This window comes from Onychostruthus taczanowskii, unplaced genomic scaffold, assembly GCF_017590055.1.
Source record: "Onychostruthus taczanowskii isolate IOZ18803 unplaced genomic scaffold, ASM1759005v1 scaffold52, whole genome shotgun sequence".
NCBI lineage: Eukaryota > Metazoa > Chordata > Aves > Passeriformes > Passeridae > Onychostruthus > Onychostruthus taczanowskii.
The window spans coordinates 2,020,804-2,041,351 of NW_024502791.1; the positions used below are offsets into that span (position 1 = coordinate 2,020,804).

At 38.8% G+C, this 20,548-nt stretch overlaps 1 protein-coding gene and 1 long non-coding RNA gene across 9 annotated transcripts in view; one reads left to right on the plus strand and one right to left on the minus strand.

Moving 5' to 3' along the window:
* Positions 1 to 549: 549 nt before the first annotated feature.
* Positions 550 to 995, minus strand: LOC121342274. Its single transcript, XR_005953518.1, has 2 exons — positions 924 to 995; positions 550 to 795 (listed from the first exon to the last, which is right to left on the minus strand). It is a non-coding gene; the product is annotated as an uncharacterized LOC121342274 (long non-coding RNA).
* A 115-nt stretch (positions 996 to 1,110) lies between these two features.
* The window catches only part of NFIB (nuclear factor I B), a 172,767-nt gene continuing 153,329 nt past the window's right edge, over positions 1,111 to 20,548 (plus strand). For all 8 annotated transcript variants that reach the window (XM_041416568.1, XM_041416570.1, XM_041416571.1 and 5 more), the window contains exons 1-2: positions 1,111 to 1,248; positions 7,366 to 7,897. In XM_041416568.1, the coding sequence (XP_041272502.1) occupies positions 1,219 to 1,248; positions 7,366 to 7,897 (562 nt within the window). In that variant the 5' untranslated portion in view covers positions 1,111 to 1,218. The remainder of the gene's footprint in view (positions 1,249 to 7,365; positions 7,898 to 20,548) is intronic.

The window sequence follows — 20,548 nt, forward strand, 5'->3', positions numbered from 1 at the left end:
TCTCCGGCGGTGCGGGACAGGCTCCCCCCGTTCCGGAGGGCGGCGGAGGGGGCCGTCCTCCCCCGTGTCCCCCGCCCAGGGTGGGGGAAAGCGGGGGCGCCTGAGCCCCGCCGCAGCTGGCGAAGTCGTACCCCGAAAGAAAAGAAGCCTCTCGCAGATGGCAGCCCCCCGCCCCTCCCCTTCTCCCCCGCAACTTTCTCCCACCAGAAGAGCGGGAAAATCAGGGAGGGATGTTTGCGAAACGTGCTCGTTCCTTCTCCAGCTTTCGGTGGTAATGAATGCAGAGGGAGGGCAGAGGAAGGGGATCTGGTGGAGAAGGAATGTGTTTGGAGGAGGAGGAGGAGGAGTGTAAACGGTGATTGTGTAATTAAATAATTAAACAAAAATACTTAAGTCTCATTTGGGGAGAGAGCTGGAATAGGGTCCGCAGGGTGTACTGATGAATTTTCCAACTTCCAAGTTTTGCAGAGTCAGGGGCGGGGTAGGGAGGGGACACTCACAGACACGTTGAGAGCAAATCGGGTGGAAGCGCCAGGGAGAGATTTATCGTTTGAATTTTCAGGAGATCATTTTTATTACGGTGTCCGTTTGGAAAGCAGTCTCACCACTGCCCGCAGAGCGAGGACGGGCGGGCGAGCAGAGGCTGCCGGAGGAGCCCGCAGGCCGCACCGCCCGCCCTGCCCGCCGAGCGCGCCCCCGCCTCGGCGCGCCCCCTCGGCACGGTCCCGACCGCCCGGCGAAGTTTCGCTTGCCGCCGCTGTTCACTCCTGCTCCGCTCCGGGCTGTAACCTTGAACTTTCGAAAGCGTGGTGACAGTGTCGTGTTATTACGACAGCACCATCAACTTCTGAAGAAAGAAAAAACACCGCCCCCCCACCCCNNCCCACCTCCCCGAGTCCTTCCCCCCTCATCTGCAAAACAACCAGCAGCAGCAGCAGCAGCAAAAGCAAGACTCCTGCGCCGCCGACTACAAGAGGGTTAAAAGTGTAGATTGGATTTCACCCCGGGAAATCTAGCACACGGAGTGAACTTGAATCTTTGGCTATTTAAGGAGGACTGGGGTTTGTTGTGAAGTTGTGGTGATCCAGAGCAGAGCCCCGTCCTGATTGATTTCATCTTCCTTGAGTCTCAGATGACTGTAAAATGAATAGATGAAATTATTCCTTTTTGAGGCTTTTCTTAGGGGCTCTCCGGGCAACGTGTTCTCAAAGCGAAGTCATGATGTATTCTCCCATCTGTCTCACTCAGGTATAGACGCTTTTATTTAATTTATTTGTTAATTTATTTATTTTCACGTGTTTGTTGGGATTTTTTTTTTTAATTTTTATATGTATGTGGGTTGTTAATGAGTCATTGCTAGTAGTTGTAACGGGTTAAAGCACAGTCGTAACTGTTTGTCAGATCCAAACTCCTCTCTCAGGAGGGAGTATTAAAGAATAAACTGTACCACGCCATTGTTTTGGGGAGATCCATTCAAAGTGTCACCCGTAGACAAATACTGTTAATTGTTGGTGCATAAGGAGTCAAAGGTTAACAAACTGGAAATGAGCATAATTATGCTAAAAAACCATGTTTGAGAGGTATTGATTTGATTGGAATCAAACGATTTGCACTCTTTTCAGCTCGCCACTTTACACACAGCCTAATGAAAGGGTTTGAAAGGAAAAGTGCTTTTTTTGACAAAACACGACCACTGGCCGGTGCGAAGTAATCCCGTCTTATGCTTAATTAATAATATGCAGGCTGCCAACAATGAGGGAGATGTGAGAGGGGATGACCAAGCTGTGCAGTGTTTTCTCGCTCGGTTGTACAAGGGCAGGTCGTTTTTCCCTTCCCCGCTAAAGTGTGGCGCTGGCGGAGGAGCGTGTCCTCTCCCCAGCACGGGGAAAGACCGACCCTTTTTTTACAGCCGCGCTTGCTGTCTCTTTTCGGTCCCGAGCGGCGACTGTCAGCGGGACGGCGGGCGGGGAGCGGCGGTCGGCGCGGTGCGGAGCGGGGCCGCGGAGCGGGGCCGCGGAGGGCGGGGGGCGACGACGGGCGGCGAGCGGGGGGCAGTCCGAGCCTGGGTCCGCGCCGCGGCACAGCGCAGATTTTGAAACCTGAGGGGTTTCGGAAGCATGTTTGGGAAGTTCCCCGGGTGCCCCTCGAAGCACCCTCGGCCGGCGTACGGAATCGGCGAGCGAGCGCCGGGGCACCGGAGCATTTTTCGGACGGTAAACCCTGTCTGCAAAGCCCGGGGATAGTTTTCAGCTTTCGTGAAAGTCTGACTTAGGAGGATGTGATGTAAACTGATTAAGCGATAACTGCTTGCTTCTACATTGGTGCAAGAAATAGCTAAAGAAGCAGAAAATGTGCGAAAGTAATGTCTGCTGCGAGGCTGCTACAGAGAGGCCAACGATGCACTTACAGTTGCACCGTGAATAAATAAGTGTGATTTAAGTTATTCTGCAGTTGCAAACCATTGTAATTCGAAGGACTAAAGTATTCATAAATTGTGATTGAAGACGGAAACAATGATAAGGCTTATTCAGTGATTGGACACAGTTCTGCAGTTTTTTGGCTGACACATTTTTTATTGTTTATATTTTGTTTGGCATCTAAGTGTGATTGACTTAGATATGGATATTTTCAGTAAGTAAACGTGAGCTGCAGTGGAAGAAAGCTGGAAAAAAGTGTTATTGAGATATTTCTTCTTCAAAAGAAAAACATAGGAAGCATTTTGTGCAACAGAGATGCACATGCTTGCAGGTACACACATAGAAATAACTACTTAGCATGGAATCTGTGGTTAGCAAAATTAATTCTGTGTAGGCTGTTCACCGTGTGAAATTATTGATGGGCAATAAGACCTATGCATCAGAATATAAACCTGACAGTACAATTTAAGAAAGCAGTTTTTGCATTTGAGATATAGGTTTTCACAACCACCTCTTTTACAGAGGTAATTCATGATCTTGTTTCCTTCCCTAATGACTTTTTTATTAAATTATATTTTCTTTTTGGGCTCATTGATGTAATAGATTTCCTCATTCTTTACAAATTTGTGTTAAAATACTGCACTCAGGTGTATAAAAAAATGCTACATTGTACTTCTACTGTCATTAATCCAAGAAAGCAGTTCCTTGCTTTTGTGCATTGATACTTTTTCCATAATATTTTACAATCATGCTCTACCATGTGCCATGCAGGGACAGTTCCCATTTGGTGATACATACATGGAACACAGTTGCAGCAAATTGATTTTAGTTTGGAATATTTTTCTACTTGCTTGGAATGATAAGAGAATTTTATAAATTATTTTTTCTCTATATAAATTAGAAATAAAAATTACACCAGTAATGAGAACTTAAGCCTCATATTCTTTATTTGTTTAAGGCAAAGGATTAATTGATCTCACTTTCAATAGCAACTGCATTAAAGCATTACTGCCACAATTGTTCTCTCTATTGTATTCTCTGTCTCTAGGACTCTTGCAGTGCACATCGACTGTGTGTATGTTCAGAAGAAAATTTTTTGGTAAAAGTAAACACAGAACACCTGTTTGGATGGAACTACTTATGAAAGTGGTAGTTCAGTTCCGAGACAGCACTGAAGCACATTTTAATAACAAGTCCAAGATCCAAAGTACAGCTTTAAGACAAACCTTGTTGATTTGAGTGTTACCCATCACACTTACAATGAAAGTTTGGTGGGTGAAAATAACTTCAAGGTAGAAGAAAACTTACCAATTTAATTTTGTGGGTTCCCTCCCTCTCTTTCCCATATACCTCTTTCTGTATGTTTTGGAATGACTGGAAACTGCATTTATCTGTCTTGCTGAGGCATGAATAGGATGCAGTTACTGCATGCCTTTTAGTGCTTGCTCTCTTTGAGATATTTTCCCCGTAGTTTATTATGTTACAGTAGTCCAAAATCTCAGAATATGTAGTATTTTCTTTTGCGCCTATGTTATTTCACTAGGCATAAGAAAATCCATGCAGGGAAGTTGACTAGGTAAAGTTTTCAGTAAAAATTTCCATACTTCTGCCTGGTGTATTTATTTTACAATCCTCAATTTGAGCTTTCATGTGCTGATAGAAAGTTTAAAATTGAAAGACAGGAGAAGAGCACTGCATATCGTCTTTATATTTTCAATAAAGTAAATTTGGCCTTCTTATGGTCATTAGATGACTGCTATTTTTTCCTTTTTTTGCAAGCAACATAGATGTTATATAGTAACTTCCATTTTAATTTAAATTGCCGGTGCACAGTGGTTCATCTTAACTATTTGATATGACATTTGAAAAATCTTATCTTTATAAATCACTTCATTGCAAGAGCAACTGTGACACATGAGCAAGTGCCACATAAAAACAAAAAATAATTCACTATTGTCCATATGAATATTAAGGAGGAGAAATAAAATTCTGTTGATGTATTTTTAGGAGATTTGGTGGAGAATGTGTGTGATTAATTGCAAATGTCCATTTAAGATAATTTTTATGGGCACTTCCCCATGTCAAGTAGTATTTTAATTTGAAAATAGTCCAGGTCCACAATGAATAGCTCCAAAAATCTGATATAATTTCTTTCAAACAGGATGTTTTGCTGTGTTGCTTCTCAACATTTTTCACCTATATGTATATCTTTAGGACTTAAAATACTGTGAAAGAAAAACCTAAATTCAGTTTTTAAAAGGTTGGAGTTTCCGGTGTGTATATTTTTGTGTTTTTTTTTTTTTTTTTCTTCCCTATTTTTGAAAAGGAAACATTCAACTTCTACAGACTGGAATTTAATCAGTGAAATTGTCTATAAGATTTTCATAGATATAAAGTGCTATAGGTTATTATTGTTAATAGTAGTAATGCCTGTAGTATTGTTAATACTACAGGCATTACTTCAAGGCATAATCAATCTGTAATACTTTAATAATTTATGATGCTCTTCTTCAAAATTAAAACTAGATGAGCAATATTCTACTAGTGTAGGATATGTTCATGTTTATTTTATTGCCATTTTAAGTTATAAATGCCAAATTCTTTTTAGATGTAGGGAAAATCATTGTATTGAGGCAAAAATTAATTTCTTCCAAAGCTCTTCAGCCACCTGCCTTCACCCCACCTTTAGCCCCAGCTGCTAGAATTTTCAAAATCTGTAGTAAATCTGTTTTATTCAGCCTAAAATGAATTGTGAGGACTTAACACAGTACTGTCATTATGCTTCCACTAATTAAAAAAAAAAACAAACTCAATACTTCAATTAAGATGACTTCTGTAGGAGAAAAAATAAACTTTCTTTAGTAGTTATAATTGAAAGGGAAAAAAGCATGGCATCAGAAAACATATGAAGATAGGGAAGTCTTATCAAGGGCTGTGGTTGCTCAGAGCAGTACTGCCTTCCCACACAAAGAACAGATTGTGGTTTAACTCTTTCCACGGCCTAGTTTTATATGCAGTATAGTAACAGAATTGTTCAAATCTCTGCTGGAAACTACTAATCAGTTTAATTGTTGCCTTTGTAGGTCTTTGTCAAGCATCATACTGTAATGAAATTGTTTATGACCTGAAGTATCTTCCTATATTGCCCCTCTGTTCTTTTATTCCTTCCCCCCCCCACCCCGCCGCCTTTGCTTAATTTTTTTTCTATGAAGACAATGTGATCATAGGTAAACTGGGTGTAACTTTTCTGTTGTTTTCTGTTTGATTTAAAGATGGTTAGAGAAGAGAGGTAACTAGATCTAGTGGGTTTTGCAACATTCAGGAAATTTTGAAGTTTGTTTGAAATTCAAAGATTTAAATATGGAATTCTTTGCCTGAAGCTTCTGCAATGGCAGTCTGCACTCTATAATTGAGACCATTAGTTATACTTTCATCATTTTTACCTAATGGAGTTAATCAGCCTATTGATTAAACATAATTCATTCCTTGTCTAGCAGCATAACTAAAATAGTAGTTTGTTAATTGTATTCTTGAATATAATTGCATAAAAAAGGTTCAGTTTTAGTTTGATTGCACTGTGCCACTAAGTAGGATGAGCAATCTGCATGGTATTTAAAACTAAATATCCCTACACACAGGAAGAAAGATACCTCCCCTAAGGTCTCCCTTTCAACCCGAAATATAGTAATGTTTGATAAGCAGATTGCAGTGTTTTAAACAGCAGACTTGTTAACGGAAAATAAGTTTTTGGGGAAGGTCTATTTAGATATTAACATGGATGTGTAGGATGGTACTTTGAGCAGACAAATGAAATTAATTTAATTGCTATAGGATGTGCCTGTAGACAACAACTAAGCATTACCTCCTTAATGCAATCCATATTGCTGCTAGGCAGAAGATAAGAACTTGCAGGTGAAGCCAGACAACAGAAAGGGATATTTTGAAACTGTAAATAAATGGCATGGATTTCACAAAAGCAGCATTGGACCAGCGGTGGACTCATAATGTCTCTTTGCCACAGCATGTAGAAACACAAAGAATGCAAAGTTTGTGCCAAGTTGCCATTTTTCATTGTACACCTCAGATTGATTTTTAAGGGGTTTAGAATAATTGCCACACTCATGTGATCAGTTAGCAAATTAACTGACTCTGTGGGGCTTCAAAATTCACAGTGGAACTGCTGGAAGGACATAAATGTAATTTTTGTTCTCACCTTCATAAAGTCTTAATTTTACAGAGCTTGGGGGTGGTGGGAGGGAAGCGAGAAGAGCAGAAAGTACAGAAGCTTCTGTTCAGGATTCGTATATGATATGTGTCTTTTGCCTGCTTTTCCTTACTGTATACTGGTTTCTCTAGTTACCACCACTGGAATGGTGCTGTTTCAGTGCTGGAATGCTGGACGTTTGATAAGAAAATGGATCAAGTTTAATGGCGCATGCTCTTTGTGCCACCAGCAGTCTCTTGCTGAGAGCATGCTCCAAAAGCGGGAACTGTGTGGCATTACACTGAGCATGTATATGCTTTGTGTTTCTGTGCCACAGAGAAGAGAAATGAACTGTGGCATTTGTCTCAGCCTTCTGAACATTTCTGCTCAGATTTTTTAAAACCGTGCAGTGTCCTCTCTGTGCAATGGTACTTTTCTTGATGTTAGCTCTTCACTCAAATATTTAAATTAGGAGCAAAACATCTTGGTAGCGTCTCTTAAATTATGTTGTCTCTGCAGTGTTGTGGGATGAAGTGAGGGGAGGAGTACAAAATAAAATTTTCATATAGTTCTTTCAAAGAATGAAACATGAAATTTGTGTAAATTTTAAGTGTTTATTCTCTTCATCTTGTATTTCACTTAAAGATTTTCAGAAACGTTTCTTGGTACTGCTTTGGTTATGAGAACTTGCTGACTTTGAGTTTTCTTGTTCTCTTCTTTTTTTTCCTTCACTTCTTTCCACAGGATGAATTTCACCCGTTCATTGAGGCACTTCTTCCACATGTCCGTGCAATTGCCTATACTTGGTTCAATCTTCAGGCTCGAAAACGCAAGTACTTTAAAAAACATGAGAAACGAATGTCAAAGGATGAGGAAAGAGCAGTCAAGGATGAGCTACTTAGTGAAAAGCCTGAAATTAAACAGAAGTGGGCATCCAGGCTCCTGGCCAAGCTGCGCAAAGATATTCGCCAAGAGTTCCGGGAGGATTTTGTGCTCACAGTTACTGGGAAGAAGCACCCATGCTGTGTATTGTCCAATCCTGACCAGAAGGGCAAGATTAGGAGAATCGATTGCCTGCGACAGGCTGACAAAGTCTGGCGTCTGGATCTAGTCATGGTGATCCTGTTCAAAGGCATCCCCTTGGAAAGTACGGATGGAGAACGTCTCATGAAATCCCCACATTGCACAAATCCAGCACTTTGCGTCCAGCCACATCACATAACAGTATCAGTCAAGGAGCTTGATTTGTTTTTGGCATACTACGTGCAGGAGCAAGGTAGGAAGCAGACTGTCATGTTTCTATGTTAGTATGTCAGACTCTGACTCCAAGTAGCCATTTCCCTGGTGGGCTGGCTTCCAGTGAAATGTTGTTCTGTGGTCCATAGATGTAGTGTGGCTACATATCCATTTGTAAATCAGCATATATACATATATACTTAAAACACACACAAGTTCCTACAGACCTGTGTGACATGCATATTTGACATGCATGCCTCTTTCAACAGCGAGAGAGATATATACCAAGGCAGTACTTTCATTCTATTGAAGCTGCCTTTTATTTTTTGTGAAAAAGTGACAATACATAGTTGTGATTTCAGAAAACATACTTGTTTTCAACTTGTGTTTTTAAAGAAAAGCAAAACAAAAACCCACACCCCAGTACTACTAAGAACAGATGCAGGTATGTGCAATTGCACAGTCACAATAAATACTACAAATATTTATTATTGTCTTTGTAGTTATAATTAATCAAGATGTAATCCTTAAACTGATCACATTGAAGAGCAATTGTAGACTTTCTCTTACCTATAAAACAAGGCTTGAAAATACTTTATCATGGCTGTGTTTCATATAAATGCAAAATAGAATCAGAATTGCAACATACAATATGTAATGCTTTATTCATATTTTACATCAGTATCTCATCTTATCTATCTGAGCTTTAAAACAAAGATCCACGTCGTACTATTTTGAGAAATTTTTATGAAGAGTATATTTTTATAATCACACTTATATACTTTTATTTGCCAAGTAATTGAAATGTGGAAAATTGCAGAAGCTCTATGGAAAAGTTTCTTAAACTTACTATAACAGAATGAAAATAAAAACAGGGCTTCTGATAATCATGTGTCAGGGGAAAAACCTACTAGCCATATTTGTTATATTGGATATTCAGTAACAGTATCCATATGCAGGTTCCTTAAAATTGTAAATGACTGTAAGTAGATAAAGGTGTTGGTTAGTTTTTTCTTTCTTTTTCTTTTCTTTTTTTCCCTCGGATAGCAAGTCTTCTGAAATACTTTTTCTCTGTTAGGTTCTTTCTGATAATGATACTGTCTTCTAAATGTCATTGTAATGCTGGCTGATCAGCAGTAATAATGCATTTCTTTTTTAGCCACAGATCTCAACTAGGGAAAGTTCAACCATCTGCAGATGGTGGGCCATTTCACAACTTGGCCTGGTAGTAGGTAGAAATGGCCTGCAGAAGGGCAGATGGCAGGCTGTTATCTGATGCTTGGTAAATAACTATGGGATGTAACTGGAAAACAAATTGAATTGATTTTGTTAGTAACAAAAACGTAAAATTACATGTCTTCATTTGGTGTATACTCGTTTTTTAAGAGGAGGGCTACTCAATGAAATATTTTTAAGTAATTCTCTTTTAGCATTTACTCATGAAAGTGAAGAACTGTTATTGTGAATGTATATATTATGTGTTATGAAAAAAATATTGGCTTCCCCCCCACCCCGACACCCCCTCCAGTATTTTTTTGGGTTTTTTATGTCTCCACAGCAGTGGACACATTTAGGTATTTTACAGCGACTTTAAGTAGCTGTGGAGTCTGGTAAATCTGATCCCAAATAATATAGGAAGAAAGATTCTTTGATAAAAGTAAACAAAATAGCTTAATTACGAATAATTTTTACCTTTAAACTCCTTTTGTAGAAAAAAAATCAAATTATATTATGAATGCATATAGCGTAAGTTATAATTTACTGATTAATTCTATGGATTTACCTGTCTCTAAAAGCCAAAACTACAAAGGGAGGCAAAACAGTTTAAGTACCTCTTGAGCCAAAGAAACTGGGGTCAGAGTACTCTTAACACACTGTTGACTTATAAGTTGTTGAAAGGCAGTAACTTGAAGTGGGAGAAGGAATTGCAGGGCATAGCTGATTTTGTTGATTTAAATGCATTGAGAGTATAAGTTTATTTAAAACACTTTTGTCTAATTGTAAATGAGGAAGTTAAGCATGCTGTTATATTGTAACTTTCAAAGTTACAAAATGCTACTTTGAGAATATACTGAAAATGAAGCTGCCTAATTTCTATATACCAAGTCACTCTTAGAAGACCCTTTTGTTTATTGCTAACTGCATGTCTTTCATATTTTGCTACTTTACTGTAAGTCTTCCATTAACATCTGTTGGCTCTCTTCTTGAAGAAGTCATATTAAGTTGTCTATGCAATTTTTTTTTTCCATTTTATCAAACTTTGATTCTCTATATTAATTGAAAGCAGGTTAATTGTGGCACTTTGTAGTGTACTTGATTAAGAGTGCCAGGTTCTGTGAAAGATATGCATGAAGTCAACCAAAAATGTTGCATTATACATATGGCGTTTTGCTTTTTATTTATCTTTCAGAACATATAAACGCCTAATAGCACGATGTAAAAACTAAGTGGAAACATAGAAACAATTAAATCCGTGAACAAAATATGAAGAACGAATTAGCACACAAAATGAAAAAAGGGGCCAAGTAGTTTGCTTTTTTTGTTGCTTTAAAATAGAAGATTAGGGAGAAAAAGAGGAGGAAGGATAGTTCGAGTGCCAGTGATGGTTGCCAGTGGCACCAGGATTGGCATCAGACCTTCTTTGTTTAGCCTAGGATGTCTGTGATTTGTTGGTTGGCATCCGCATTGCAGTGCAGAGTAATGTTACAATATATTGACAATTTCCAGATCTAGAAGTGTCAATAATGTTTTCAGTTCTTAACAAAAAGAGCTTCTACTTCCATGTCTGCCTTGAAACAAGAAATAAGGACTGATCTATGAAGTTCTGTCATTGATGAACTTCATCAGATGCTACTTTTTGCTCATCTCAAAATTCAGCATATTTTTCCCCCTCTATTCACTTTCTGCTATCCTCTTAAATGAAAGAAAAATTAAATAAAGAGGATTGATGTAGGTTGAAATGCTGCTCCTTTGACTGAAAAGGAGGAAGAAAATGGGAAGTATACACTGTGATCAATGTTTGACATTAAAATAAGTATTAATCACAACACGCTTCTATGAGGCTTTGCTTGTTGTGTGTATCAGGGGTGTGTGTATGTCCCACACAGATCGCTTATAAAACCCAAACTTGAAAATGGCGTGAACATTGTTTCTATTGACAGAATTGTCTTTTTACTTTTTTTTTCCTATTAGCATCAGGGAATGTCTATCATTTGGTATGAAATGCATTTCAGTCCATAAAATAATTTGATGGTATTTAATTCAGCGCAGCGCTTATGCTGTGTTCTCGTTGCTACAAGAACCGCCATTTTGTTTGTCGAGTGCCAGGAGAGGGGGAAAAAAAGGCAGACAATGTGCTTGATGCCAATAATGGTTGCCAGTGGCACCGAGGTTGGCATCAGACCCTCTTTGTCTAGTTGCTGAATGCCTTTGATTCGTTGGTTGGCATCCGCATTGCAGTGGGCACATTGGAAAGTTTTTGACAATCAGTGAATGAAAGCTGCAGTACTTGTTTGCTGCAACAGAACCAGGATAATATAAATCTCTCCTTCAGATGGATGTTTTACTTTTACAGTGACTAATTTAAAAAAAAAAGCTAGAAATTGCCTTATTTTTTTTTCCTAAAATATAAAATACCTATAGCAATGTGCCTTGTCTGCAGAATTCTGAATTCCCTCATCATCTCCACTACTTTTTTTTTGCAGCATGAATAAAATGCAAACTTGATGTTCAGTAATTCAGCATATACTGAATGAAGCATAGTACACCTTGGGAGTTTGAGAGTTTAAAGAACTGAAGCAGTGCTACATGTAAATGTTAAGATTTTTAAATGTTTTTAGTTCATGTGTCTCTCAGAGTACATTTCTCTGATCAGTCATGTTACTGTTTACACTTTCCTTTGTCCCTATGTAAGGGTGATATAACTGGGGGAACCCTGGTTCCCAGCTGTTAATAAACTCTGGAGTCAAAGGAGGAGAGGCTCTTTTAAACTATCTAGGGAGTGGGGAAGAAAATAGATGTAGATGTCCTTAGTCCCATTCAGGCACTCTTCATTTTTTAACTTCTTACGCCATCAAGATGCTACCACAGCTCCAGCTGTGCAACTTTGTTACCAGGAAATTGGCAAAAAGAATAAATCATTTCTGTTGGAAGTTTCCTAGATAGTTAACATTAATATTGCTTTCCGGTTAACTGCTATTATCTCGTTAATTAATAAGAAGGATTAGCAGCTCTACCCAAAGGGCTGCGCAGAAGGAAGCCTGGCCTATGTGAGTCCCTGAGTTGCTAGACTGTGTCCTGTCTCTTGAGGATTGGAGGGGGGGTACTGGGCCAGGGAAAAAAAGGAAAAAAGCAAGAGAAAGATGAGAAAAGAGCGAGGGCACTGGCTGGCCAAGGGGAGGATTTTATGTGCAGGGCTCTCGTGCTGAGCTGGCCCTGTGCTGGGGAGGTTGACAGTGCCCTGCTGTGCCACAGGTGCCATGCCGCGCTGGGGGGGCGTGGGAGGGGGCATGGGCACACCCCAGTGTGGTACCCACACTCCTAAAGGGCGAGCGCCTTGCAGATAACCTCAGCTGGGGTGCAGGGTGCTGCCGCCGCCTCGAGCTGAAACGCTTTTGCCCTTAGCTTAATGCCAGTAAACTGGCAATCCCCAGCCAAGTGGGGATATCACTTTCCCAATGCAGACAGTCCTGGAAACATGTGTGTCTTGTCTTACTTGGAAAACGTGCACTCTTCCAGAGGAATTGTTTTTTTTAATGAGATATGTCTGAATTGCAGGAGTGGGTGGGTTTATCAATGGCTTAATCTTTTTTAAAGCTTTTTGAATTTTGTGAATTTATGCCTATAGGGAGCTCAAATTTTGAAAGAGGTTTGCATAGTAGTTTCATGTTACATTTGAGTTTTCATTCTGTAAGTAGAGAAAATTTATTGTGAAGTCATTCTGTTAATATTTTAAAATTATGATAAAATTGTTTTGGTTAGTTTGCTGTAACTACATGAATTTTCCACTAAAAATCGCACTCAAAATAATGTTTTAAGCAGTTTCTGGTTAAGTCATGTTATGGTCATATGCCTAAATACCACACCACCCAGGTAGGTTTTGGATGAGCGTTCTCATTTTTTGTGTGCACTGATGTTCCCACATATAATTAATATAAAAGCAATGGTCTTAGATGAATCAACCATTTGATGATTGTTTCTACTTCGTTTAACCTTAATGATTTGCCTCCTTCTGAATACTTTACCTGAATACTGTTCTACACAGTAGAATATTTTACCTGTTTTGCTGAAGGATATATCAAAGTGCAAGGTGATTTGTTGGGAGTTTACCCAGCAAATGATGAGTTGCAGCAAGAACAGCAGGAAATAGAGCTTATTACTGCCTGTACCTACAGGCTTCTATATGCTTTAGGTCCTTGTTTCTTGCACAGTGAAATGGCATGCGATCCCCTGCTCTAAATCTCAATTTTGAATTGGAAAGCCAGTACAGAACCAGAAGTATGAGTTTATATTTTGTCTGCTCTAGTATGAGAAGAGTTTTTAGTGGGTTAAAAATCTCATAGGGAATAATCAACCTTTTAAAAACTGATTTGCTCTGGACAATTCCAGTCTGTTGAGGCGTGAAGAGAAGGCAATTTAAAAAAACCTTTTTTGTGTCAACTGAAAAAGACACTGTATAATTTTCTATTTTTCTTATGTAAAATTTTGGATAACTATTTCATTGTTGATTGTCTCTATTGTACTGAAAATTATAGGCAAGAAAGACATTTGCCGTTAGGAAATAGAGGTTAATTCAGTCTGTATATGGATGTAATAATATTTTTCAATTCATTATTATAGCTACTTTGTTTATGAAGATGCAGGATACTGAAACATTTTGAACGGCCACTTAGCAATTTTCATTTTTTCAAAACATGGATGTGTGGACTAGTATTCAGACAGCAGGTCTGAAGAATTCAAAATGTTTCATTTTTTCTTTTTAATTTAAAAAAAGTTTTCTTTCGAGCAGAAATGCAGGTCATATGACAGGTTCATGAAAAAGAAAAGGGAATTTTCCATATTTAGTATTACTGTTAACAGGAATTAAATTTATGTGCATTTCAGGAATGAACATTTACCTCATTCTGATTTTTCTTACCTGAGACACTAAGAGGAGTAATTTTCACAGGGTTAAGAACATCAATAGTATTTAAGATAAAAGAAAATTAAGTTTAAATAAATTCTGTTCAGCTGCTTGAAAATATAGGGTCAGTATTAATTTATGAATGACATTTAGTTCAAAACAAGAAGAGATAAAGAGTGGAAAATTAATCAGAAAATTCTTGCTTCATGGTAGTTTCAAACAGATACTCTGAGCAAAAAGGATTATTCTAAACTATATAGAAGACCAATCATTAATAAAGGAAATACCTCAGTTTAAAGCAGAATTTTATGTTTTAAATTTCTTAAATTTTCATGCATATTTGAATTCACTGTAACTGTGAAAACTTCATTAAAGTAATTATGCTAAATGCCACTTCAGGTTGGATTTTAAATTTAATTGCATGAGGTTGCTGTCAAGTCCACTTCTTTATCTAGCTTGTCTTTTTTTCCCTGTGTTTCCTCCTCCTCTTCCCTGCTGCTAGTGTAGTAGCACGGTCATGTCAAGGATGGGTGGCCATTTGAAATGGTGGTCCACAATGCCAAACTCAAGAGGTTTCCTGAAGTTTACTTTCCAGTCTCAACAGTAAGGTGAAATGTTTCTTCGATGTAATTGCTGGGACTAGGATGGTCTTAAGATCAAGTTAAATGGCTGTCTTAACTGAATAGGGTTGCTTCTTCCATTGTGGGGTGAAGAAGGCTCCTTATGAGGAGCTGCTTTACAGATACTAAGTAAATGTGAAAAGGGAAGAAAGTCTCTGATACTATTCAGTTTGCTTGACAGATGTCAAACAAGATGTCGTTCATTATAGGGAGGCTTCATAATTTTACTCTGTATCTCTTTTTATTGTCTCTAATTTAATTTTTTTAAAATTTTTAACTCTAAACTCTGGTGGAATTTTTAGAAGTTTTTGCTAAAACCCTGGCTCAGGGTATTGAAACCTGGATTAGAAGAGGTTCGAAAGTCTCAGAAGCTAGTAAAAGGGATGTAAATCTCAGATAATTAGCTTTGACCTAGAGAAAGCAGAGTTCATTTTGGTGTGTCTATTTTACTGTCTTGCAGCAGTGAGCTGTGTGTGAACCTGGAAGCATTCTTCTAGCACAGTTGTTTATATTTCCCCCACCATCTTTTTATTGACAAAAAGATTACTTGTGCTCTCCCCACCAGTTCTTCTCTGAGAGGGATTCTTTCCTTTTCTGAAGTATATTGTGCTTTTTAAATTTTAAATAAATATATTTCTTTAGCTGTTTCTTGGGAACATCAACATTGGAATGTGATTTTTATTCTAGTCCACCTGCCTGCCTATCCCATCCCATCCCATCCCATCCCATCCCATCCCATCCCATCCCATCCCATCCCATCCCTGCACTCAAAAAGAGTGGTGGGAGATGGGCACTTCAAAATTGGTGTTTGGGGGGCATTTTCAGAAAGGGCTGATAGTCTAAAGTGTGTTTATCAGTCATAGCGTTTCAAATGTTTTAGATTGCCTGAGGACCAGAGCTTTTGCCTTCATGCCCTATGATTCTTGTATGCTACATTCCACTTTATATGAAACCCCTCTTCAAGTCAGAAAGGTGACTTAAAATTAAGGGGACCTTGGAATAATTTTAACCTTAATTTGTTCCTAACTGCCTCTAGTGTTTGGAATTTTTAAACAACATGTATGTTTGTTTGTTTTTACTCCAAGAAATAGTATTGAAATAAGAAGTTACTGTGATGTGGAATGATGTGAAAGCTTAGCTGAAACCCCTTCAATCATTGTGCTCTTTTCTCTCAGCGAAACCTTGCACTTTTTTACTTAAGTAGCTGCTCATCTCCAGAGTAGAAGGGACATGTCAAGTTTTCCATTGTCCTTCCATAAAGTCACCTTCACTAAAGATATCTCAGTGGCTTTAAGTGGGCTTTTTATTATTTCCCCTCTAAGTAAAATACATATGGAAGTTGATCAAAACAGTTCCCATTTCCTTCCTTAGAAAGTGAGCAGAAAAGCCAAATGCAAAAATGAACAGGTAGGGGACTCTGAGAAACTTGGTGTAGTGATTGAGAAATTAGGGAAAAAAATCTGTGATTGTTTGTTGGAAGCAAAAGGTGTGCACAGGTAAGTATATTCTATATTGTTTGGAATTATTTAACAATTGATAATTTTACTTATCTATGTTTTGAACATATTGTTTACGTATTTGACTTCCTGATCTCCAAGCAATATTAACCTGAGTTACCACACATCTTTTCATAAAGGATCAATTTAAAAAACTGAAAGATGGCTATCTATTTACCTTAAATCTAGCATTGTATTTTAATTTTCAGTCAATTTCCTTGCCATATCCCTCATAAGCTGTCTTCTGAGGTGTCATAAGATTTGCATATTTTTTTTAAAATAGAAACAAAACAATGTGCATGCTTTAAAATTCAGTAATTACAAACTCTATGTCTTTAGAAATTGAGCAAAATTAAAATAGTATATATTTTTGCTTGTGAATTGCATTGGGCTAAAATGCCAAACCATTTTCACCCTTTCTTTTTGAAGTGGCTAACAGGGAAATGTTTAGAAGATTATTATGGATGTGCATTTTGTCTGAGAGATAGCAAATATACTTACTGCAGCATCAGCTTTCTGTTGCCTGAGTAATGGCTTTGGAAATGATGCCAGACTTTTTGAATAACTGGGATAACTCCAATCCAATGTCCCTGATTTAAAAGTGTGAAAATTTTTCCTAATCAAGACTACTTACTCTGACATCTGCAGTTTCTAGAGGGATTACCTTAAATTTGTTTTGCTGTGTTAAAAGATGTGTTTTACGCGGCTGGCCTCAGCTCCTGGCCTTGGTGTCAAGAACCTGGCTATGTAATGCAAACATATTGTTAGGTTTAATTGACCAAAGCTGATTTGTTACAACAATTCATTTGTGCTGTAACTCATGCCCATGCCAAGTTGCTACCTGAATCTCTTGACCTTGGTTTGTCTGGGTCATGAAACGGCTGTGAACTGCTTGACCTCTCCATTGTTCAGGGGCCATGCCACTTCCTCCACTTTGTGGTGGTTGCTGACAAGAAGACCTCGGCCCCAAATTTACACCCCAGTGGATTTTCAGTGTCCCTCCAGAACATCTGTATCCTCCTTTGGAAGTGCTTCTGATGTCACCACCATTGTCTGCTGACAGTGAGGAGGACAAATTGACAGCCCTTCATAGTAGAAGAGGTAGTGAGGGAATTTCTGGGAGCTGGAGGAAAACTCTATCCCCTCTCAGGCTGCTGTGCATTTCTGTTATGTTGGGGTGCACGGGGTCACTACTTTTTTCAAGGGGAAACACCATCCATCTTAGTCAATGCCATTTCACTTTGAGCTTTGTTTGAGTGGGATGTGCTGGGAAGAATGTTCTGCTTTGAAAATATTTTGTGATGAAAATCTAATGAGTATGCACACTATTTCAATTTTTAGGGCACAAGAATAATCAAAATAGTTTTCTGGTGTGAAATGGAGGAGTGTTTCCTGTCAATGTCATAAGTGGCTATTGATTTCTTTAATACCAGAACACCAATTTCTAAAGACCTAGCTTATATTTAAGAGAAGTCATGGTTTCTAAAGCAAAGGACTTTAAACTCTTTGCTTGATGCAATATCTAATCTTAGTAAAAGGGAGAAAGAGCAATCTTTATATGACTTCTTAAAAAAAAAAAGTGAAATACATTATTTCTAGTGGATGTTACTTGTTCTTAAGAATTATTCTTGGTGGGGGGCAGTCATTGGCCCCTTACCCCGACAGGCTTCCTACTGTCAGTATCTCAGATGCTAATGTCAGCTTCTTGTTGCAGATTTTGTGCTACCCATAATTACCAACAGTTTGATTGTTGGGACAGTTTATTTAGGGTATTGCATCTAATCATATGCTGCATTGTGACATTTCTAGGAAGTAGAGCCTTTCAAAATCAGTGGCTGGATCTGTCAAAAAACTGTGGCTAGGTTAAGAAAGCCTATAGGCTAGTACTGGTACCATTATAAAGCAAGTAAATTTGTATTCCTGTGGTCATCAGAAAATTGGTATGCTCTTTTTTTAAGTCCTTAGCCTCAGACTTTGCTCACATGAGTGGATTTATTCAATCAAGATGAAATCCCATATTCTTTCACAGCACTGTGCACTGACTTTCACAGCACATGAGCAGATTTGAATTTCTGCAGTACACCTGATTTCTTTGTAAACGTATTATTTTTTGTTTCTTGAAAAAGAAATCAAATGGTAGGTTTACATACAGCATTCCTGTGCACTTGTATATGATGAAACATTTTCTTTCTGTGTGAAACTCTGCAAGCTAGGTGTGATTTCTATCTGCAGTTACAAAGCTCCTCCGAAGAAAGAGGGTGGAAATGCTGGTTTAAGGAACTTGAATGCTATGGCTGTGATGATAATGTAAAGTATGACTCAATGTTTAGTTGCAAGGACTTAAAAATCCTTGTCCCTGGTCCCCAACCCCACCGTTGTCTCACTGGGTGACTGCAGGTAAGTTAATTAATATCTCTGTGTCTCTGGACCCGGGAAGAGAGAACACCTCTTGCTTCAGTGTTGGCCCAGTGAGGTTTGTGATAAATACTGAGATAAGTACTGGCTGAAAAGTTCCTGTATTCCACTGCAAGCAAAACCCATGTGCTGATGCCCAGCCCCCAAGAGGGCTCTGTATCATAAAGAAATGTTGTACCCAGTTTTCTCATGCCCAGACAGAAGGAACTTGCCCAAGCAGGGAGGGCCGGCACAAAGCATTCCTTGCCTGTAAGCCCTGCGGTGGAACTGCTCCATAGGAGAGGGTGTTGGAGCGAAACCACGCAGCAGGGCTGGCCCATCACAGGGGACCAGGGCTGTGCGAGCAGCACTCCTCGAGTCACCCCTGCTTCCTTCAGCAGGAGCTCCAAGCAGGGCTGGCCCTTGGGGATGGGACGTGGCACAGACAGCCCTCTGAGTTTCCCTGCCCTTTGACAGTAAAGCAAAAATATCCTCCAGACAGAAGAAACACTCATTATGGGACGATCATATGGATATTCATCAACATTCAGCCACAAAGGAGGCATCTGCAGTGCCTGCAGGAGTAGGCTATGAGCTCAGTCTGCTTTTCTGTCCTTCTCTCTGCTCTCATCACAGATTTTCAGTCAAGTGGGCCACTTGAACACTAAAGTTCCTGTACTGTGGTCCCACGCTCAGGATGGATGGTTGGGAATTTGGTGAGGTGTGAGATGAAACCCAAGCTAATATAACAGTGTACCCATATCTGGAATATGCTGGCCATCCTGTTTCATCTCCCAGACTTGGACAAGTCTGATTTGTGAGGCAGCTGTTCACAACATTGGTCTGGAGGGACTTAGTCCAGGATTGAGTCTTAGAGGGCCTAGCTTTGCCTGAAGCCTCAAGTGATTGTAATGAAATACTCCTAAGTAATTAGTAACCTGTGCTTTTTGGACCCAGTATGCCATCTACTTTTACTCCTTCAGTCACTGCTTTCCTCATTCCTTCCTTTATGATCATATTTCACTTTTGGTAATGAGCTAGCCATACCAACGCCTACAAAATTACTGCGTCTGCTTCTCAGAGTGGGAAGAGGCAATAATTTTCAAAAATTGTGTCCATGCATTTTTCCAGCGGATACTGAAGCAGTGCAGTTTGCAGCAAAACAAGGGTTAACATCAAAACTTATTCTATTGTTTAACTTCCAGTTAAAGAATAACCAGTTTGTGCAGAAAAGTGAATTGAAAAATTGATTGGACTTTTGGATTCAGACATAGAATTTAAAGGATATCAGGCAGTGATTTTGCCATATATGCATTGATAGGTGAGTTTATGGCCTGCAGTTCAGTGACTTGTAGAGGCTTATGTTGTAGGAACCACAGACTTAGTTGGTTTTATTAAACCCAAGGGAATTTGTTTTAAAGCTATGTATAATTACTTTAACTGGCTTAATTGCTGCCTTTTTTTTTTTTTTTAGTTAAGAAAACATACCAAATTGTTACTTAGAGCATAAAATTCTTTTTTGCACTTTATAGTGAGAAGTTCTGGTGTATTTTAGAACATATGCTGATCTTGCTTGATCATACACAAATGCAGTGTGAGTATGTTGTCCTTCCTGGCCATTGCTACATTTTTTCATTATATTGTGGATACAACTTGAATATTCTGGAACAAGAATTATAGTTGTCCTGTAGTGATTTCTGTTCTATTTGCAACCTCCAAATAAAGGAAAAGCTGCTTATAGTAAAAATGAGGATCACTGGTCTTTCAGTAATTAAATAGACTTGTTATACTGCATTAATCCTTTTTGGAACATTTGGAATGGCTTCTTAGTATTCACAAACACAGCATTAGGGCCAGCAATTAATCTGTTGTTTGTCCTTCAATATTTGTGTGACATAAAGAATGCGCATTCAAAGATGTAATTCAAGTTCAGGATAAGGATCATCACAGAGTCAAATACTTATATTGATCATTCAATGTAAGTAGTGTGAACCAAATCCTAGAATGAAGCTGCAATAATTGTTGGAAGGACTCACACACTACTAATTGCATCCAACTGA